The 23,514-nt window shown below is 42.7% G+C and overlaps 1 protein-coding gene across 7 annotated transcripts in view; it reads left to right on the top strand.

Moving 5' to 3' along the window:
• The window catches only part of DLGAP1 (DLG associated protein 1), an 850,590-nt gene that overhangs the window by 499,849 nt on the left and 327,227 nt on the right, over positions 1 to 23,514 (top strand). For 6 of the 7 annotated variants that reach the window (XM_082418629.1, XM_082418618.1, XM_082418633.1 and 3 more), the window contains one exon: positions 22,459 to 23,487. In XM_082418629.1, coding sequence (XP_082274755.1) covers positions 22,531 to 23,487 — 957 coding nt within the window. In that variant the 5' untranslated portion in view covers positions 22,459 to 22,530. Of the gene's footprint in view, positions 1 to 24; positions 4,832 to 22,458; positions 23,488 to 23,514 lie in introns of those variants that run through there. The other variant, XM_082418634.1, reaches the window with a different exon arrangement.

Below are 23,514 nucleotides of genomic sequence, written 5' to 3'. Positions count from 1 at the left end.
ATGCTATTGAATTGAAAAAAAAAAAAAAAAGAAACTCTGGTCTCTCATTCTGTCACCTTTTAAACTCTCTGGTGTCCCAATAAGATCTTTTATCTCTGCTATCTCTGGCTTTCCCAGTAAGAAAACACTTCCGTAGAATCACCCTTCAAGCTCTCTCCTCTCGGATTTATTTTGTAAACTGTACTCTAAGCGTTGTAGACTCTCCTGTGTCTGGCTTTTCTCCCTCCTATGTCTGGTCCCCTCAGTGTCCAGTCAAGACATTCCTAATGACCCCTTCTGAGCTGAGGACGTTTTCATTCCTGCTTTCTCTGTGTCCCCTTCTGTCCTTCCTACCCTGGGCCCATTAGCTTCACCCTCGCCTAGTTTTAATGGTCAGAGGAGCCAGGGAATCAAGAGAGAGAAAATACAACACAGAGCAATTCGAAATTTTAACCTGCCACACAGGAATGTGGCGGTTTCCTAGCACTTTAAATAAGTATTTTTTTAATGCCTAGACGCATAATAACAATCCCTCTAAACTGTTTGATTTGTTTATACTGGTAGTCACCTATTTTACAAGGCTAGATAAAGCAAAGAGTCATTTAAAAACGCTGCCCTCAAACATTTAGGTTTGAGCAATTATACTCCAATAAAGATGTTAAAAAAAAAAAAAAAGTAAAACACTGAAAACAACAGCTGATATGCAAGGTGCAGGCATGGAGGCCAGGTATATAAGAGAAAGCAAAAGTAGCTGGACCAGAATCAGAGTACAAAGTATGAAAAGCAACTTAATCTGGGATGAGAGAAGAACATACTACACACTTTGTCATTTATTTTACTGCTATAGTCTACACCGTAGTTTTGCTTTAGAGGCCAAAGTAACTAACTCTGAATATAATTGCATAAATTACCCTATTATAGTCTCATATCCCATTGTGCTACCTCCTCCACTCTCTGTCTTCCAGCCACTTTGGCTTTCTTTCAATTCCTTGGACTTGCCATGCTCCCTCCTGCCAAACAGCCTTTGCACATCTTTTCCCTTGCTTCTTTGCTGAGTTTGTCCCTACTTATCCTACAGCTCTCAGTTTAAGCGTCACTTCTGAGAAGTCTTCCTGGTGACTCCAATATAAATTGAATTCCTTTGTGGGGTTTTTTGTTTGTTTGTTTAAATTTCTTTTATTGAAGCATAGTTGATTTACAATGTTGTGTTAATTTCTGCTATACAGCAAAGTGATTCAGTTATATGTGTGTGTGTGTGTGTGTGTGTGTATATACACACACACATTCTTTTTCATATTCTTTTCCATTATGGTTTATAATAGAATTTTGAATATAGTTTCCTGTGTTATACAGTAGGACCTTGTTGTTTACCCATTTTATATATAATAGTTTGCACCTGCTAATCCTAAACTCCCAATCCATCCCTCTCCCACTCCCTCTCCGCCTTGGCAACCATAAGTCTGTTCTCTATATCTGTCTGTTTCTGTTTTGTAGATAAGTTCATTTGTGTCATATTTTAGATTCCACATACAAGTGATATCATATGAAAAAAAACCATTTAGTTTTGACTTAAAACATGTAAATGGTTATTGATTCACTAACCTTTCATGAGGCATCAAGGCCTTTTTTTAAATGAATCTGTTGATTGAAGTTCCAAGCCGTCTTTCCTGCATGAGCCACATTCATGACGTATTACCTACAAATTCTGGTTTCGGTTTTCTTTAGGTTGGGATGTGCAAAACCATCTGAACGCAGCATCCTTCTAAGCTGTCATTATTTTTTCCATGATTTACACTTGTCTCACCCACAACTACTTTGGCAGCAATTTTTAACAACACTTTGTCTTGTCAACCTTCGCAAAGCTTTCTAAATTGAAAGAGAAACAATTTCTTTAAACTCTTTTTTGAAGAGATTTTAGAGAAATGGCTTTTCTGCACTCATAGTTCAACACTCTTTGTAATACTTAATTGAACTAAGTAATCGTAATGCCACGTTAGACTGACATAAATAGATTTGAGGAAGAGTCTAGAAAAGCTCTAAAGTAGCTTGATAGTATGAGCGTTCCTTGTGCCATGGGCAGCCTAGCTGTTTCTCCAGAGAGGATGAAGAGGGTCCATTAAGCTGGGAAGCAAGTTAGGTGTTTTGTGAAAAGGGTTTCTGCTGCACTAAGAAAAAAGATTCACCCTAAGATAAAGCAAAATGCAAGGTATGATAATTTAAGAAAAATGTCCTCATGTAGCGAAAAGAGCACTTTTTGATGGGGGAAGGAGAAAGCGGAAGTGAGGAAATTCTAGATTCTAGACACGGACACTGCTTCATTCGTGACTTTGCGTAAATCAAGTAAACTTCCTAGAGTTCAAGGTTTTTTTAATTTTTTTTTTGTTTTTCTTTTTTTTTTTTTAATGAAGCTAGACTAAGTCCTCTTCAGCTTCGAATCCTATTGTCCATACTCACCCAAAGTTCTCGTGGGTCAACGTGGTTTAGGTGGAAAAGGGGTGAATTGTGCTCAGTTTCTTCTTCCTTGAAATGGGGGACTTGGCATCCCCCCACCCCCGATTCCTCAGGTCTGCTCTGCAGGATGATCATTCTGAAAAATGGCAAGAGGTAGTCTTTTTTTTTTTTTTTTTTAACATCTTTATTGGAGTATAACTGCTTTACAATGGTATGTTAGTTTCTGCTGTATAACGAAGTGAATCAGCTATACATATACATATATCCCCATATCTCCTCCCTCTTGTGTTTCCCTCCCACCCTCTCTATCCCACCCCTCTAGGTGGTCACAAAGCACCGAGCTGATCTCCCTGTGCTATGCAAGAGGTAGTCTTCAAAAGATTCAGTGACCAGACAGTTTTACAAAATGCTGGGGTAAAAATGTTTAAAAGGTTTCTTTACTGAAAAACTTCACAGCCTTTAATAGGCTAAAGGGTTTGTGAATGTCTAAAAAGAGGATATAATAGCCAGCTTCCCCCAAATATATTGCACCAAATCTCTCTTTTTTTCTTTTCTTTTTTTCCTCATAGAATCTCTCTCAGGATTAGAGATCCACAGAAAACAACTTCGGGGAAATTCTAGCCCAGCTATTTCCGTGGTCCTTTCTATCTCCAAATTCCCTAGCCTACATCGTTGGCTAATTGAGGCTTTTAACAAACAAGGTATTGGAAATGGCCAGAGAAGAAATGGGGATTATTTTTAAAAGACAAAAGCTTGAACAGAGTCAGGAAGGGTATGGAAATTTACCAGAATCTTCTTTTTTATTTTTTAATTTTTATTAGAGTATAGTTGATTTATAATGTTGTTAGCAGGACCTCCTTTTGATGTTTTCCCTGGCACCAAGAAATGACCACCAATAAACTACAATTACTTAAAAAATTGTGTACAATATTTGTATTGGTAGAAGTGATTTCCAAATTATCTCTATTAGCTCTTTGGTCCCTCCCTTGATGCATATACATTTCAACTCTCTTGATTTATTTTTATAATGTCAGTGATGAGACTATCCAGAGAAAATGGAACAGAGATTAAAGATGGTACTAGGAGTGAATAATAATAAAGAATAACAGAGTTGGGTCTTTCTACCAGGAAACCTTGCAAATTCATGTACAGAATTTGTCCAGAAAACGCATTTACCTCTATCTACCAAGTGAATAAGGCTCATGTTTTTATTCCTCTTTTATTTTATGTGCAAGGGATAAGTGAGCAAGAACCAAAGTGTATCTTGAAAGACTAATCTCAAGTCTTTTTAAGGAGTGACTAACATTAAATGTATTAACAGCTAAGAATTATAGAAATTATACTCTTTTGTAAGAACAAAATATTTAGTCTTGACAGCTTTGCTTTAATTATGAGGTCCGTCTCTTCCTCAAGTGCTGATTCATTAAGTGGTTCAACTATAAAAAGATCAAGTGCATTTTCTCCCAATTTGAATGGATTGTTTAATCATCACTGAAAACTCACTGAATGGCAGCTCCAAGAATGCATATGATCAATGCCATTACAGTCTGACTCTATAGACGAAGTTTGGAGGCAGGACCAGATGAAATCCATGGACTCCATTTTTCCATCAGCATCCTCAGAGGCCCAGCCTAACCTTGGCTTAACCCCAAGCTTGAGGACCGCAGAAGAATAAATAAAATTCCTAAAATTATATTTCCTTAAAGTTTGAGGTCATTCTGAAGCCAAGCCAGCATTGCTGCAGTGTTTATAGATTTCACCAGGTCTAGTGCCACCTACTGGACCATATTACCACTGTTGACCCCAGAGCAACCCAAATCTGTTCTCCATCTTACCCTGCACTGCTGAGTCCCATGACTATGGAGCAAGATGCCCTGTTTAGCATCTGTCTGGGTAGCACCCTGCAAAAGGATTCTGATCTCATATGTCATCCTTCACAGCCTTTGGTTACTGAGAGAATTTGTCAACACGTAACCTAAACGCTGTGCCTGAGAGTGGGTCCCCTCAATTCTGTTGGTATAAAGTGGAGCGAAAGGGAATTCTCACCAGATGAGGGTCAGGAAGGAAAACTTTTCCTCCAGCTCAGGGCTGTAGGCTTTATTACTGGTGTTTCCTTGTAAAAGGCACCCATCTCTCTGGGAAATCATGTCAGTAAAATTTCACTAAGTCCAATAGTCAGTCACAGGATAATCTCTTTTTTTTTGTCTTGTGTGTTTTTTGCTGAATAGTTCTTGACATACGAATGTTACTTAATGTTACCTCTGCCATTTCAGGATCGCTGTTTTCCTGATGAGGCATCTGGTATGAAACAAAGCAACAATTAAAGGTCAGAGGCAGCTATTATACAAGGATTTTCTTTGAAATGTGTTCCGTGATAATATCACTCCACCTGGAAGGAATGGTGAGCGTAATGAGCCCAGTGTTCCTATAAACAGCCAACAATATCAGACCCAGAGGAGCAGGCCGAGTAGTACAAATACAGCTCTTATTGTTTATGGCTGTATCTAGGTTAAGGGAATTTTAAAGGGTGTGATTCCTCTGCGATTTGAAACACATTCTGCAAAGAACCAACGGGCCATTTTTCCCTGTGCATATTTGCAGTGTGAACTCTGGGCTGGTCATATATAAGTTTATATATGTCCATATATTATATTCATAGTGTTATCTCAATTTTCTTGCCTCTAAAATGGAAAGATTTGGACTAGATTATATTGAATAAATAATGTTCATTGGAAAAATTATTTTTAATATTATTACATATCATTTTTTTAAAGGAGGCAGATTTAGACAAATTGGCTGAATTGCCACATACAAATTCCTAGTGAGCTTTCCCTTCTGCTGAGTTTGCATTTACTCAGTGGAGTAAGCAGTGCGCTGATTTTCTGCATTTCCTTACTTCAGCATATTCCCAGATATCCCCATTTATTTATTAATTTCAGTCGGTAAGGTATTCAGTCAACAAAAAGAGGGCGGGGCAGAAAGATGCCTAAGAACTGGCTCTTGCCTTCTGAGAGCCTGCAATCCGAAAGAGAAAACAGGGCACTTAGGAAAACACTGAACGGATACCTTAAATATAATGTACACATACAGCAAAGTGCTGTAAGAGCTCAGAGAAGAGGCAGATCACCCCCGGATGGAATGAACAAAGAGGGCTTCATGGAGGGAGGAGAGTTGGAATGGGTCTTAAAAGATGAGTAGGAATCTGAGGGTTTTCCACTTAGAGTCTTCAGGCCAAGAAGATACCAAGCATATTGTAGGAATAACAAGTACCTACACAGTTTATGCAGAGGAGCTTGGGCTGATGCGTTTGGAAAATAGATTTGAGCAAGGTTATCAAGGATCTTGAATGCCTGAAGTCAAGGCTTTATAAGCAAGAAGGAGCCATGGAACATTTGTGAGTAGGTGAGGCTTGCGCATGGGGGAGCTGAGCAGAGGCTAGAGGCAGGAATAGAGCTCAGAATAGGAGATCATTGTCGTCATACAAACTAGAGACAGAGCCAGATCTGGCGTGGAAGTTAGAGAAGTCAAAAGAAGAGGGGAGATGTGAGAGAGGTCCATTTATCCATTAAATTAACAATTACCGAGCATTAGCTGTATGCCACCGTTTTCCAAACATCCATCATTTGTATACCACCATCATGATTTTTGCCACATCTGCTTCTCCTGGTGTTATTTTTTTACTTAACATTTTTTTACAAGTAGACTCATTTTCAGTTTAAATACATTATCTTTTTCAAAAGAAGTTTGATGTCACTTCCACTTGCCTTGCCTCCAACAGAAGTTAACCATGAAACTAAGAATAAGCAAAACAAAAGAAGTTAATCACTTAGGTAGATGCTGTGTCTGCTGAAGCCTGCTTAAAAGGGAGGAAAAGCAAAAAAGAGATTTAAAAACATACCATCAGTAAGCAGAGACGTTTCTGCTTTGACTAAACTCAATGGATTGTAAGAGAATTGAAATGGAAATAACTTTCTCATTGTATGCCAGTGCTGGGGTACTGTGCTCTGAGCCAGCTCCAGTGCTGGGTCCTAGGGATGCAAAGATGAACGTCATCCTCTGTTCTCAGAGGGCTTGGCTGAGCAGAAAGATAGGAAGCCCACAAATGAATCCCGACAGAGCAAGAAGAAAGCCCATAGTGGGCGGTGGATGCCCTAGGACACTGCTGGCCTATTGGGAGCTTGGGGCGCCCCTCTCAGACTTCTTCCTCAGCCCATGATTCCTTGGCAATTGAATCCTAGTTCTAGCGTTTAATTCCTATTTCATATGTGTGGGCTGCTTCCATCTAGTTGCTAAGAACAAGCATAACAACCTGCCCTTATTTTCTGAGATAACAAAACAAAGGGGGAGATTTCTTAGGCTGAGCAGAAAAGTTAAAATAGGGTGGGAAACACCCCAGGTAAGCGGTAAACTATTGCCACATAGGAGGGTCCACAGGAGGCTGTCAGATCCTTCGCCCCTGTCAGAGCTACACCCTGAGATGAATCAACCTCTTAGACAGCCCGAGATCACGGGTCTGAGAGCCAGGGGCATGGAGCCCACTATCCCTCGGCAACCAGCTCCTAACTTCCTCCATGTGGTTCAGCTTTTATATTTTTAGGAGATTATAAAGCTCACTGTGGATGAACACTAGGCTGGCTGTAAACTGGAACGTGTATTGGCCTTAAGAGTAACGGAAGCCACCCCAGAGTGGGAGAGGCGGTAACTAGAAAGATGGCTGCGGAAACAATGGCTGAGCTCCATCAATATGATGCTGTGCGAGGTGAATAAGATGGTGGGGTAGGGAAGCAGTTGACTTCTGAAGGATGAATAGGAATTACTAGGCATCGAAGGGCATTCCCCAAGTGGAGGAAGTAAGCACCACGCAAACGTCATAAAGAACAGAAGAGCAGGATGGGTAAGGAAAACCACAGGTGGTCTGGGGGTTGTAGCCCAGAGCCTGGGGGATGGCGAGAGGGGATAGAAGTGAAGCTGGGGGATATTCGTATCAAGGCCCCTAGGGGCTGTGCAGGCAGGCTACACGAGGGGTCAGGCTTTATGTTGATGGGAATGGAGACAGTTTTGGGCAGGGAAGGTGCGTGATCAGATTAGGAGGTGAGAAGATCATTCTGGAGGAATAGGAAGAGGAGGTGGAGGCAGTGAATGGAAGAGGCAGTGGGACTTGAAAATCATTTTTACCATTTCTAAATCTCTTTCTCCTTTGCCCGTTTTGCCGTTCTCAGCACCCACAAGCCGAATAAGGGATGTCCAAGGCAGGATTCCATTATAACAAACTCCCACACTGGAGAAAATAGTTTTCCGAAATCAAATTTCTTTTTTCTTCTAACCCATCATCTAATCTGTGTCGTTCCTCCTGCTTCCCGGAGGCGTACCGTTCCTCTTTCACAAGTCTTGGAGTATCCACTCAAATGCATTTATGGGACGTGTAAGTGAGCCAGCAAACTGATGGGGTTTTCCCCCACCTTCTGTTTTATCCATTCAACATTTATTGAGCACTTACTCCGTGCGTGGCATTGGGTTAGATGCCGAGCAGTCAGATCCCTTGAGGAGTTCACATTAGGGCGGAAGACAGAATAATGTGCAAATAAGGAGTCTTCAGTGAGGTGAATGCTTAGAAAGCACTAAAATGCGGTTCTTTCCAAGGGGCCATGAGTTGCCCAGGTCCAGGACTCAGTGGTGGAGGGAGGAGAGGTGGTGAGGTCCCTGGGCAGGGCACCTGTGGGCTCAGATGAAGAACAGCAGTGTCCTGTGCTGGTACTTACCCAAGTACCGTAAGTTACCTCGAATTTCCAGGAACCCACAGGAGAGACAAACTGTGTTGCCTGTAAAAGATTCCCTGTCCATCTCGCATTCCTGCACTCTTATCCCTTGGGCATAGAGAAGACGATTTCCCCAGGGCAGCCCTCCATTACCCATGGATCCAGTTTTACGCTGTAATTAGTTGCCACTGGATTCCAACGCTTTTCATAGAATTCATGTTCGTCCTTATAAACGTGTTTTTCCCCAGCTTAATTTTTTAGGTTTTTTCATTTACATTCAGTGACCCAGAGCAATGCTCAGGGTCTATAAATAAAAATAAATCTTGATAGAAAACTTAAACAATTCTAAAGGGATTTCCTCATCCGAAGGACACAGGATGTTGACCATGTTGAAAACCAGTTACGTGGCTGCCAGTTGTAGACCAAGGACCATAACAGGTGAACTCTTATAATTTATAGAGCTGTGTTGTCCTAAAATAGCCTTCTCTAAAGGAGAGACAAAAAAAGAAAGAGGAAAAAAAATAATACATTGCTAAGCCCACACAAGCAAAAAAAGCAAAAAGTGGGATAGTAAGAGAAGACGCCCTGTTTCTAGTTAAACATTCTACGTGCTAGAAGCTCAAGGCAACAGCAAGGATGTTTTCTGAAATCTGACCAACCCTGGGCATCTTGGGTCCAGAGAATAAGTAGTAGGGCAAAAGCATCCCCGTTTTGAATCTCATTTCATCCAAAAGTTTTCTTGGAATCTAAAATGAACGATTTTCCTGCAAGCAGCATCCTTTTAACATTCCTATTCCCATTTGAAGCCACTTCCCACCTGACTTACACAGTTGGGTCTCACACTCACCACCCTTGCTCGTTCTCAGATCTGCTGGGCTGGAATTTTAAGCTGCCCGTTTATTTGGCTGGAAAGTGAAACTTACAGTCCTCCTTCAGTGGAATTGTGTCTTGACACAGATTCAGGTAGAGGAAACAACACCCCTCAGTGATCAGAAGGAAAGCTGCCATGGGCGGTGGTTACAGCAGGGACCACTCATGGGATGCCAGTCCAGTGAAGGGTTGATTGTGAGTTCTCTCCCCTACTCTGATTTCCTTCATTTGTCTTTCGGGTCTTTACTTACCACTGTAGCGTAGGCTGCCTCCCTGAATGAAGGGAATTACGGCCCCCAGCCCCGTTAGCAGATGGCGAGGAGAAGCAGCCATACAGAAACTGAAAATTTCCAGGCTAAGTTTAGAGATGTGAAGAGAAAAAAGGCGTCTTTCATGAAGAAGTTCGTAAATTCTCCTAGGTTTCTCGCATTTTTCCCTTTCAATGGCCTATCTACAAGTATAGGTAATATATATGTTAAGTATATGTCTATGTCTCTGAAATCTGTATGCAATTTCCATGGTTGAAATTATTGTCTTATTAGATAATAACAACAGATGAACAATCCTACTTCTATATGATGTTGGAACGCGTGATTTTTCTCCTGGGTCCTCTTTTTAAGTATGCTTATGGGACTATGTATTTAAATAAAAGTGCATCAGTGATGGCAAAGCGACAGGACTGCCACACCGCACGACATCAGCTTGCCCCCTGCAGGTGTGCTGCTGTACACAATGTGTGCATATGCTGCAGCCTTGGTGACATCCCATCGCTGTGGTTGAGTGACAAAGACGAACTTTGTCATTGATAGCGTAGGGGTGCACAGTGCAAGTGCTGGGATTCAACTTCCTGGATTAACTCTGAGTAAATGATTTAACCTCTCTGTGCCTCATTTTCCTCCTCTGGGAAATGCAGTCAATAAGAGCACCTACTTGCTAGGGCTGCTGTGATAACTAAGTAGACGATGCCTCTAAAGTGCCCAGGGCAGGGTCTGGCACATAGACCTATCTGCCTAATGCTTGCTGAAATATACTAACAGGTATAAACTTAACTGAACTACCTCTTTAATAAATAAGCCAGTGTCTTATACATCATCGCCTAATGGATAATATAATACAATTACCACTATTTTAAACATTATATATTGTCTCCCAACACAAGAATGTACTTTCCATGAAGGAATGGACATTTTGAGTTGTGTTCATGACGGAATCCTTGGTTCCTAGAACTATACCATCATTTAGTATATACTCAACAAATATTTGTTGGGAAAAAAGGAATACGTGAATGTTAGCTCTTTTATTAGCTTCTAGAGATAACTGAGAAGTGATTGTCTACACGGGCTCACTTCTGTATTGAGGCTGAAGACATTATCCACATAATATACAGAGGTCTAGGTGAGGTGGGGAGAAGGGGGCACGGGTAGCCGGGGCCCTGGGCTCAGCACATTCACAGGCTGACATCTATGATGTGTATAAAGTTGCTGAGCCCTGAACAAGATCTCAGGGCCACCTAGTCACACCTGAGGATGTGCATTCCCAGGGGGCAGTTTCCTCGTTAGCTTATTAAATGCTTATTAGATGTTTAAGCTAGATGGGTCTTCTTATATCAAAAAAAATTGATATGATGAAGTATGAGAGTATGTATTATCTTTTTTCTTTTCATTTTTTTCTTTTAGCAGCTAAACTTTTCTTCAAAGGAAAGTCCAAAAGCTGTTGAGGTCCGCTGATGGCAGGCTGGTCCCTGATGTGCTGCCCCCAGCATCCTAAAGTTTCTTGGAGCTGTCAATAGGGCCGGAAGCACAAGTGCTTTAAGTCTCACAGCCCCGGGGTCAAGTGTTAGCTTAGCTCTTTACTAGCTGTGCTCCCTGGGCAAGCCATTCAACTTCTGTAAACCTCAGTGTCTTCATCTGTGGGAAGGGGAGAAATCATGCCAAGCTTGCAAGGGTTCAAAAGGGATCTGTACTGAGTTCCTGCCCCATCATAGGCCTCTATAAAGTGCAGCTTGTATTTCACAGAATTCAGAAATACCAGTGAGATCATTCTGTAGCTGATTGAGTCCCTTGTAAGCCACCTCAGCAAGAGAAAAGGACTTCCCCTCGTGACATCGATGTATCAGCAGCCAGGTTCTAACCAGAAAGTTCTCCCATCTTCAAGATGTGCAGAGAATTTGACATGGAGTCTCCCAACATTTTCTCCCATCATTGTCATGGTAGCTCAAGAGCCTCTAATTGCTGAGAAGGTCGAGGAGGATGCCTGAGCCGCAGGATGGATGCAGCCCCTGTGCCGTGGATGGGACGGCAAAGTAGGCATCCATCCGCAATCTTCATGAGACTCCACTCACAGAACGATTAGCACAGTGCCCACACACAGACACGTTATTCCCAGGACAAAGACAGTCATTTTATTTATAAATTACCACCATTTTTACATAAAAATATCGTGTTTCTGAATTTCCCTGGTGGTGCAGTAGTTAAGAATCCACCTGCCAATGCAGGGGACACGGGTTTGATCCCTGGTCTGGGAAGATCCCACATGCCGTGAAGCAGCTAAGCCCGTGAGCCACAACTACTGAGCCTGTGTGCCACAACTACTGAGCCCACGTGCTGCAACTACTGAAGCCTGCGTGCCTAGAGCCTGTGCTCTGCAACAAGAGAAGCCACCTCAGTGGGAAGCCCGAGCACCGTAACAAAGAGTAGCCCCCGCTCGTAGCAACTAGAGAAAGCCCACACACAGCAACGAAGACCCAATGCAGCCCAAAACAAATAAATTAAAAAAAATACAGATTGCCAAATGCAATGTGGTACCCTGGACTGGAAAAAAAATATATTGTGTTTCTAAATTAGGAGGCTGGGATTAACATATACACACTACTATGTATAAAATAGATAACCAACAAGGACCAACTGTATAGCACAGGAAACTGTATTCAATATCTTGTAATAATCTATAAGGGAAAAGAATCTGAAAAGAAAATATATGTGTGTGTGTGTGTGTGTGTGTGTGTGTGTTTATAACTGAATCACTGTGCTGTACACCTGAAGCTTACACAACACTGTAAATCAACTATACTTCAATTAAAAATTTTAAAAAATATATTGTGGGGCTTCCCTGGTGGCGCAGTGGTTGAGAATCTGCCTGCCAATGCAGGGGACACGGGTTCGAGCCCTGGTCTGGGAAGATCCCACATGCCGCGGAGCGACTGGGCCCGTGAGCCACAATTACTGAGCCTGCGCGTCTGGAGCCTGTGCTCCGCAACAAGAGAGGCCGCGATAGTGAGAGGCCCGCGCACCGCGATGAAGAGTGCCCCCCACTTGCCGCAACTGGAGAAAAGCCTTCGCACAGAAACGAAGACCCAACACAGCCATAAATAAAAAAAAAAAAAAAAAAAAAAAAAATCTTAAAAAAAAAAAATATATATATATATTGTGTTTCTCAAAATTGAGAAAAAATATATTGTGTTTCCGAAGCAGGAGACCTGCCATTCATGTATTTATTCAGCTAACGTTTACTGAGTACGTCCTATGGAACGGGGACTTTCCAGGAAATGGTTATACGAAAATGAGCGAGACCCCTTATGCCCACTAGAATCCCGTGGTCTCCTGGGAGAGATCCGCATAAAAGGCAATAAATGACCACAGACATTTCCAGTGCCTGGTGGCAGTTTGGATGATGTGCGTGAGAAAACACATGAGGCAGCTGTCAATTCTGCCCCCCTGGGTTCAGCAAAGGCGTCACCAAAGAAGTGACAACAGGGCTGGGGCTTGAAGAAAAAGTTTGAGTTTAGTCTAATGGAGGGAAGGACCATGTGCATCCCAGGAAGAATCACAGATGTAAGAAATAGAGCGTCTAGTTGAGTGGTTCTCACTGTGATTCCTCAACCAGCATCAACATCATCAGGGAATTTGTTAGAAATGCAAATTCTTGGGAACCACCCCTGAAACTCAGGATTGCGTCCAGCAATCTGTCTTAACAAGCCCTCCGGCTGATTCCCTGCACACTCAACTTTGAGAAGCATTGGTACAGTCAGTTGATGGTATCAAGGGAAAGAAAAAAATATATTAACCAAGTATTTGTATTTTACATAATACAGAGATATCTAGCTATAGATTTTCCATCCCCCCAAAAGATTGAAGCAGGCTACATGATTACATACATCATCATTAAAAGGGATAAGGTACACAGCCAGAGAAAACAATGAAAGTAGAATAAAAGTAGAAGAGTAATAACCATTACTGTTTTATTGCAAATTTCCCAATAAACTTCCCGGGATTCAAATATAGATGGAAAGGCATTTATCTGACAAGAATAGCAGTACCTGCAAGATGTTAACAGTACCTGGCAGTTGTTAAACACACAGTTTTGCTAATACTAAGACCTGAGAGGGATTCCCTCATCACACCACATTCAGAAGACAAGTTTTGCAGAGGTGGATGACATCCCAACAGTAAAAACCACACAAGTATACATATCAGCTTATTATAACTTCCTTACACAGGCTTAATATCAAAGAGAGTTCAGTGAAAGGAGTCCAGTGGGAGGCCTTAACAATGAGGTCAAGTTTGTAGCTCTCAGACGATCTGACTCACATCTGGATCGTATCCTCGGAGACGAACGACACGGAAGCATTAAAAAGCCAAAGGAGAAATGGAATGGTTAGACCTGAACGAAACACAGGGCAGGCTTTGCATATCATCCTAAGAGCCTCAGCTTTGAATATTGTGCTGCTCTGGACTCTCCAAACCTCCCAAATTGAGATGTCTTTGCACCCCTTAACTTTTGCACCTTCCAGACTTGTTTTTTTCCAAAAGCTTTTTACCTGATGCATTACATATGGAACACAGACTACACAATCTAGGGCTTGATTAGATTCCAATTTGTACTATTCTTGATTATTTTATATTTATGTGGTTTATTTTCTCAACTAGACCATAAATTAGATAAGGCCGCTCATTTCCATGTGTCCTTTGGCGCAGGGAACATTTAAGAGGAGGCTTTATTGGTTTATTTTTTTATTGAAGTATAGTTGATTTACAATGCTGTGTTAGTTTCTGCTGTACCTCAAAGTGATTCAATTATACGTATATATACATTCTTTTTCATATGCTTTTCCATTATGGTTTGTCACAGGATATTGAATATAGTTCTCTGTGCTCTATAGTAGGACCTTGTTGTTTATCCATCCTATATATAAAAGCTTACATCTGCTAACCCCAACCTCCCACTCCATCCCTCCCCCAACCCCCTCCCCCTTGGCAACCACCAGTCTGTTCTCTATGTCCATGATTCCGTTTCTGTTTCATAGATAGGTTCATTTGTGTCATATTTTAGATTCCACATATAAATGTATCATATGATATCTGTCTTTCTCTTTCTGCCTTACTTACTTCACTTAGTATGATAATCTCTAGGTTCGTCCATGTTGCTACAAATGGCATTATTTCGTTCCTTTTTATGGCTGAGTAGTATTCCACTGTATATATGTGCCACATCTTCTTTATCCATGCCTCTGTCGATGGACATCTAGGTTGTTTCCATGTCTTACTATTGTGAATAGTGCTGCTGTGAACATAGGGGTGCATGTATCTTTCTGAATTATAGTTTTGTCTGGATATATGCCCAGGAGTGGGATTGCTGGATCATATGGTAGTTCTATTTTTAGTTTCTTGAGGAACCTCCATAGTGTTCTCCATAGTGACTGTAGCAGTTTACATTCCCACCATCAGTGTAGGAGGGTTCCCTTTTCTCCTAGGTGGTGGTTCTAATACGCTTGCAGCTGCCCAGCTGGGCAGAAGGGTAAACTTTACTCGGATGAGTAAGCTTTAGTGGGCCTCCCATGGTTCCGCCACAGACAGTACAGGGTCTCAAGCCACTGTGGCCAGGGAGCTGGGCCTGGCCAGACCTAGGAAGTTGATAGGCAGCCTCTCTGTTTCTTTCCCGGGGCTACGTGGAGTCTGGATCTGTTTCTCCCTGTATGTTTGCTCCTCTCTCTTCTCACATGCTCCCTCTGCAGAACCTTTGTTTCTGCTGCCCCACAGTCTGAAATAGCGCATGACTCTGGCTTCCAGTGGTGCCAACATTGACCCTTCCTGTACTTGACCTTGCGGATTAGCTCACCAGGGTTCAGTGACTCTAGGAACATCCTCATTTAAATTTCCAGGAGCCAGCATCTGATTGATTCAGCCAAGCCTCCACGTGGATGCCCCTGAGCTGGGGTCTGCAAACCCAGTTCAATCAGCTCAGAGGATGTGGTGATCGCCTCAACATTCCTGGCCAGGACAGCGTCAGCAGATGCTGAGCTCAAGGGAAAAAAATTCCCCAAAGCATGTGTCCTCTGAACAGCTCTACCGCAAAAGGGGGCCACTCTAGGTACTTTCTGGGCCTTAGCACTTGGTAAAGTAGACTTGTACAGCAAACTTGGTAAGAAAAGCAACAGCATTTAAAAGAAAGGAATTTATGAAAGGAAACTTTTGATTCAGGTAAAAAATAGATAGATAGATAGATAGATAGATAGATAGATAGATAGATAGATAGATGATAGATAGATAGTGAGTCGGGCTGTGAAGCAAGTTGTCTAGAATGTGCCAGAACATTTTCATGGGACTATTCAGCTAGTGACGAGAGATGTAGACAAAAATAACTCCGTTTTCATCAGAGGCTATTTCCACTGCTTCTTTTCAAGTTGTCTTGTGTTGTATCAGTCGTTATGTTTTACATCATGGTTGTCTTTATATCCCATTAAACAGTTTAATTCTATCATCATTCCTGTTTCTCCTAGATTAGTCAATGGCTTGCATGTTTTTCTCAGCCTTTTTTTTTTTTTGGAGTAGACACTCATGGTTTGTGCTCTTTTCTGTGAAAATTCTGCAGATTATCTGTTTTATCCCCATAAGGGTAGGGTGTCCATCCCCCTGCCCACAGTGCCTCCTAAAGAGCCGATGGCCATGGCTGGTCAAGGTGACCACATTCTCTTAGCGACTCCCAGGGGAATCCATCTGCAGGCTTAGCTGAGATAATCACACCCTCTTCTAGAATGATCCAAATGAGGGTAATCCCATGGGGAGCACATCTCCAAAGTCACATAGAGTCAGGACAGCTACCTTCCCACCTGTGTCAATGCAAAATAATGTTAGGAAGTTTTATAATGTACTGCTTCAGTTACCTCCACATAAAAATCCTCTCCTAAGCCCTGTGTTCTTTTACCCAACCAGCAGTAAGTATAGACCAATAATAATGACGACTTACTAACCATTTCTCAAGGAACACTACTCTTCACCTTTTTATTCTCAAAAACCATAATGAAACCACTTTTGAAAGCTTTGTATGAAGACAAAGGCAATGGCAATTGTGCTACCAATGTGACCAAATTGGAAGAGGTCTGGGTTCTTGTTTCATATGTTTTGTTTTTTGTATAACACCATATCTTTTGAAAGGGAAATGTTCCAACGGCATTTATTTGTAGCAGCAGCCTGATTGAAGGAGGTATTCACAAACAAAATCAAACTACAGATGATTAGGATAGCAATTAATGTTCATGAAAAGCCAAAATACATTCTGCGTATATAAAACGGCTTAGCCTCATGCTTTGAGTAATAGAACTGGTGTATTTCAGCCTGTGCTTATACAAAGGTGCTCTAATGGTATTTGTACAGTTTTAAGTACTGATACATAGTACATGAAAATCATTGAGTGGGGAAGCCTGAAAAAGTGAAAGAAAATGGCATTCAGTTATCTTCTGCAGCTACAAATTCAGAAAGTGAGAAAATATCCCCAAAGTGGGCCTTTGGGCAAAGTTAACTCACATACGTTTTCTGTTTATTTTACCCTAAAATGGCATGACTTCATTTGTTAGTAGTATGTTAATGAGAACCATTCCCTATTTAAAAAAAAAAAATTATTTAAAATCATGCACCTGTTAAACATTCATATCAGTCTTTATTCTCAATCTCCATAGAATGGGGGTTTATTAGTAGTAGAGGAAAACATTACTAATAAAAAATCTGCATCCATGTTGCATAGAATTTTGTTCTGCCTGGAAAAAGCGCCCTGTGTGTTTAGTCTGTAGTGGAAACACATGTGGGCGGAAGGTCTGAAGTGGGAGACACTGCCCCCATCGGCCAGGACATTCTCACCCTTTTGGGGGTTACTGTTAACTCCCTTTTAGTCTTCTCTCATGAACTGCCCAAGCAAGAAATAATTGCTTCTTTTAGATCTTCTTGCTCCTCCCCACCCCTAAACCTATCCTCTAACTACAGCCAGGGAAATCCCTAGTATAAGCATGGCTGTGTCGCTGCCTGGTTTAAATTGCTCTCATGGATGACCACCACCAGCAAAGTCAAGTCCTGTGTATTACAGCATAGCTGACAAATCTCTCCAGGATTCAGCCCTGATTACCCATCTCACTTAGGACTTGGTTCAAATGCAAGGGTCAGAAAACAAATCACAGTGGTGTAGACAAAGATAAAGGTCCATTCCCTCCCCCATAAACAAGATGCCGGGTCCTTTATCTTGTGCTTCTACCATCCTCAGACTGTAACTTCCACCTCATGGTCCAAGATCACTGCTCCCCAAGCTCTCAAGTCTGAATCCCAGCCAGGGAAGGGGTAAAGAAGGTATGCCCTTCCCTTTAGAGTCATTTTCCAGAAATTGCATCTGCCATTTTCAGTTATACTCCATTAGCCAGAATCAGTCACCTGTGCACATCTAGGGAGACTAGGAAACGAGTCATTAGTCTGGGACTGCCTTTATACTCTTCAGTAAGAGAATCCTTTCTTTCTCTGCAGTTGAACGTTGTAACCTGGCACGGGCAGGTCACAGGTAAATGGGGGGAGGCAAAAAAGTGACTTGACGCTGAAAACATTCATGGAGATTTCTTCTTCCTGGCATCTCCTTAAACCAGATACAGTGCTCCCTGTTCTCCTGGGCAGGGTCCCCCACGTTGTCCTTTCTAAAGCAAGTTGTGATAGTCCAGCTGTCCTTCCCGATCGAGGGAGAGACTGGACACCCTTCGGGTGGGTCTCCTCTCTCTGCATGTAAAGAGAAATGAAGCACAGCAGCTCTAAATAAAGACATGCACAGAAGTCAAAATAAGAACTTGCCAGCTTTGCAAGACTGTTTTCCATCTTGTCAGCATCTTCTAACGTGTGGTTTGTTTGTTTTTCCCTTGGTGCTAAAGAATGACCTGCCTTGGGAATTCCCTTTACAGTGCTGGATTGTTCTCGCTTTAGTCATCATCTGGACAGCAATGCGTCTGCTCCAGGTGTGAGAACTCTGTAAAAAGCGGTACATCTCACACTCAGAGCTCATCTGACAGTAGCCAACATAGGCAACATATTTTCCAAGCCAACAATCGGGACATGTCCTCTGATGGTAAACTCGAACTTAGGAGGATAACAAAACATAATTTTGAAGTCATAGTGAACAAGAAAAAATGAGAGATGATCACCATCGTCATAGAAACCCTTACGAAGGCATGTTGACTCACACTCCCCACCCTGGCTCAGAGAGGAAGGCACAAAAGACAATTTCCCTTTCTATTTTCAGAAATCTTTTACGGCCGCTTAAAACCTTATTCCGGGGCTAGCAGCTTCCTTTTCCAAGAATGTGGAAGGTAACAAGAATTGTTCTTTATCTTTTTTCATGACTAGGTCACATCTCTCTGAGCACATCATAAGCCCTTTGGCCATTAGGGATTTGCTGGTTGCATTTGGTTGTCTGCAGCAGCAAATGCTGAGCCCTGCAAGGGGGGCATGCTCAGTTAATTCTTCCCGGGATGGTGTTAGTCACATCGTGGGCTGCAGCAAGTGATGTCCATGGTTGCCACTTACGAACATGAATTAGGAGAGGGAAAAAAAGAAGTGACAGAAAGAAGTAGGCTGGGAAGGAAATTCATGAGTAACAAAAGAAGAAAATAAAGAATGAGGGGAATACACATATGGACACCGAGGGGGGAAAGGGGCGGTGGGATGACTTGGGAGATTGGGATTGACATATATACACTAATATGTATAAAATAGATAACTAATGAGAACCTGCTGTATAGCACAGGGAGCTCTACTTAATGCTCTGTGGTGACCTAAACAGGAAGGAAATCCAAAAAAGAGGGGATCTATGTATACGTATAGCTGATTCACTTCGCTGTGTGGCAGAAACTAACAGAACATTGTAAAGCAACCATACCCCAATTTAAGGAAAAAAAAAAAAGAATGAAGGGAGGAAGAGCAGGACTTCCATGGTAGGTGCCACAGCTATTATTTAGCCATTGAGGGTTTTAGATCATCTGCCCTCGCTCACCAGGAAGTCACTGAATGCGTTGCTTTAATTTATAATCACAAATTAATCAATTTTCCTTTTTAAAAGACAAGAGAGTAGAAGAGACTGTAAGATTTTCCCTAGAAAGGGCCAGGGTATTAAGTCATTTATCTGGCCTTAGCCAGAAAGTTAGATGGAGCATTTAGAAATGTTTACGATTATTTATTGCCATTTTTTTCATGACCTTATTTGCCTACATCACAGAGAAAAAGATCAAGATTTCAATATCCTTTTACAAATATTGAGTAAAGAAGGACCAAAGTTAACTTACTTATTCTTGATGCAATTTATTACTCTCTATGAAAATGTAAGTGCTTGCCACTAGGCTGAAAATAGCCCACTTAAGTTGTAGTAGAAATCACACTGTGCATGTTTAACTTACAAAAATGATCATCAGTTACATCATTTAACAAATTTATCATTAATGGCCTTAAAAACCCTCTTCGTTTGTGTGTCCTCAGGCAACATCATCTTACATGAAATGCCATTCACAGATTAAAGATAATTACATAAATATTGAATACATGATTTCAAATAATCTTCTACATTTTGGAGTAAATATGTATAATTCATGTTTTCAGCTCTTGCCAGCTCCACATTTTATTTAGCAAAAAATATCCACCCAAGACCTAGATGCTTCAGAAGGAAAGGTTGAAGCATTATTTCATATTATTTTATATACTGAGGTATATGTAATCATAAAACTTAGTCTGTGACCATAACCCAACTGGTTTGCTATTTTTGTCTTTTATTTTTAAGTCTATATTTAAAAGGCAAAAATGTCTTCAATGGGACCTGTTTTATTCAGAGAAACTTTCTCATGCAATGGATTTTTCCACCTTAATTAGCTTGTGCCACAGTTTTGCTGAAAACATGTATTTAATCTTTCTGGATCCCTCTTTGCCACAGCCTACTCTTGGTATTGTAACTTCATACAAAGTGGTCCCAAGGTATTTTATGCTAAAATTTCCTTTATATTAGTGTCCTCAGTGGGCAAGTTTTGATTTACAGGTTCTTCCTGAACCACAGGTGTCATGAGTCCTGCTTTTCCTTTTTGTCTCTTCAGGTGTCATTTTCTTTCTCTCCTTCCAACAGTTTGTCCTCAGTCTAGACATCCTGTAGTCAGCAGGCCAGGCAAACTCCCAGATTTTAACTCCAAGGCAGGGAGAACTTTGAGAGGTGAGATATTCATTGGTGGGTCGTGGAGAGGCAGAAGTGGAAGGCTAACGGGTAGCAAAAGGCACATTCACCTGTATGCCTCCTGCCTCACCTTGAAAACCACTGGTCCCTAAAATGCCTGAGAGATGGTCCCTTCCTTCCTTCCTTGGCCCTTCCCTCATCACACAGTCCTGTTCTCACTCAGTAGATGTGACTTGAACCACAGGATGGACCACCCTGGGAAATTTTGCACTGATGCATTAATTCACTGACTAAATGCTTTACTGAGTTCCCACCATCAGCCAAGCACTTTGCTGGCCACTGGATGCATAAAACATAGCCTCTACCGTCAAGAAGCTCCTAATTTAGTAGACTAACCAAGTTCAAAAGATTCCAGTGATTAAAACCTCCCATCAGTTTTCCCAAGCAATGAATCCAGAAACTGAGAGCCTAGGAGGAGAAAAGGAGCTTCATAAAACATGGTTAGAGATTTTCGTCAGGAGCTCCCACACACAGTATGTCCCATGGAACAGACAAGTCCTGACCCCACAAAACTCCGTGTTTTTCTTCATTAGGCCATATGTGGGTGTTTCATTCTGTTTTTTTAATTAAACCAATTTCTCTCCCTGTCTGAATATCTGAAATGACGTTTGTGATATTTTTGGAAAGTCACATTGGCTTTTCCGGACAACTCTCCATGTGACAATTTTTGTATTGTAGGAAGCTTTAAAAAAAAAAAAATCTGGCTGTCAGGAGAATTGCATTCAGCTACTGAAGAACTCTCTCTGTTAGAGTCCAAAGAAAGTACTATGCCCAGGAGAACAGCAGCCTCCGGTACTAAAGCGCGGGGAAGGCTTGGAATGACCTGATTTCCCACAGGTGGATCTGTAGAATGCCCTTCTCTCCCAGGCAGACATGACCCTTAGGTTCAGGCCCTTCATGTCCTCAGGAACATTTCAAGAGCCTTTCCTTTGGCCATCTTGCCATCACTTGTAAATATTTACCAGAAACTTTTAAACCAGCAAAAGGAGATGCCCTGATAGTCAAATTAGCCAATTCAAGCTTATTTGTTCTTCATCGGCTCTCAGTTTGTTGACAGGAAGCTCTTAATTCTCTGATGACAGAAATACACGGGCAGATTTTCTCTACAGCTCTGATTTATTTGCCACACCATTAGTTTTTCCAACTCTAATTACCACGGGGGGATTGTTTGCTGTAATTGTTACCACGGAATTCTAACGGGAAAGTATGTGAAAGAAGATACAGAGATATATTCTAAAGTTATAAGGTGCCGGTAGCCTCTTTTATTTATGTTTTTCACTCACATTTATGGGGTGCTTACTGTGTGTCTGTGTGGCCCACCTGGTACAAGGTAGGGAGATGTAAAGGTGGCTAAGAGGTAAGCTAGCCTCAAGGAGCTTGAGCTAGCAGGGAAAGCATGAGACAAAGCATTCCAGAGGAGCTGGAGAGTGTGCAGTAGATGCCCTGCGAGCACAGAGGGGAACTAATTCTCTCTGCAGGGGGCAGATCAGCAAAAGCTTCCCAGATTAAGTGAGCCCTTCCGGTCTGCTAGCTTGACGATTAACATACAGTTAAGATTAAAAGGAGAGCAGCAGGGGAAAGATACAGTTATTGGAATCCTGGAGGGAGGGGCAGTTTTTCTCCCAAGTCATTTAAAAATAGTTTAGCATTTTTATACGTTCTTTTCCGGGTTTACTAGCTTTCACCCCTACTGTCTCTCCTATAGGACTGGCATGGGCTTTCCTGGCCTACAGAGGTAACAGGGCTTTTCCAACAATGCATTAAAGCTGCTTTTAGGGAGAGTCATGAGTTCTGCCAGAAAACCAACTCAGTAGCAGACACACGTGGAAAGAGAGCAATATCTATTGACCAAGCGAAGCGTTAACCATTGTCCCCCTCTCCTTCATTCCCCCAGGTCCTTGCGGGAGACGGGTCTGGAACCTAACCACCGGGTGTCCATGACCCCTGTGGTTGCACCCCATCAGCGATGAAAGGGTTATCAGGCAGCCGCAGCCATCACCACGGAGTCACCTGCGATTCGGCCTGTGACTCGCTGTCGCACCACGCAGACCGCAAGCCATACCTGCTGAGCCCGGTGGAGCACCAGCCGGCCGACCACCCCTACTACACTCAGCGTACCTCCTTCCAGGCGGAGTGCGTGGGCCCCTTCAGCGACCCGCTGGCCAGCAGCACCTTCCCGCGCCGACACTACACCTCGCAGCAGGAGCTGAAGGACGAGTGCGCCCTGGTGCCTCGCACCCTGGCCAGCAAGGCCAACCGCATCCCCGCCAACCTCCTGGACCAGTTTGAGAGGCAGCTGCCTCTCAACAGGGATGGCTACCACACATTGCAGTACAAGCGCACGGCTGTGGAGCACCGCAGCGACAGCCCCGGCCGCATCCGCCACCTGGTCCACTCGGTCCAGAAACTCTTCACCAAATCGCACTCCCTGGAGGGGCCGTCCAAGGGCAGCGTCAACGGGGGCAAGGCCAGCCCCGAGGAGACGCAGACCGTGAGGTACGGCAAGCGAAGCAAGAGTAAGGAGCGCCGCCCCGAGCCCAAGCCCCGCACCAACACTTCCCCGGGCTGGTGGAGCTCCGAAGACAACCTCGACGGCGACATGTGCATCTACCACGCCCCCTCGGGCGTGATGACCATGGGCAGGTGCCCCGACCGCTCGGCCTCACAGTACTTCATGGAGGCCTACAACACCATCAGCGAGCAGGCTGTGAAGGCCTCCCGGAGTAACAACGATGTCAAGTGCTCCACCTGTGCCAATCTGCCCGTCACCCTAGACACGCCATTGCTGAAGAAGAGCGCCTGGTCCTCCACGCTGACCGTGAGTCGAGCCCGAGAGGTTTACCAGAAAGCCTCAGTTAACATGGACCAGGCCATGGTGAAGTCAGAGTCGTGTCAACAAGAACGTTCCTGCCAGTACCTTCAGGTACCATTTATGTGGAGGGATGGATGT

The sequence above is a fragment of the Balaenoptera physalus genome, assembly GCF_965194825.1.
Source record: "Balaenoptera physalus genome assembly, chromosome: 12".
Lineage (NCBI taxonomy): Eukaryota > Metazoa > Chordata > Mammalia > Artiodactyla > Balaenopteridae > Balaenoptera > Balaenoptera physalus.
This window is presented reverse-complemented; position numbering and strand designations above follow the sequence as displayed.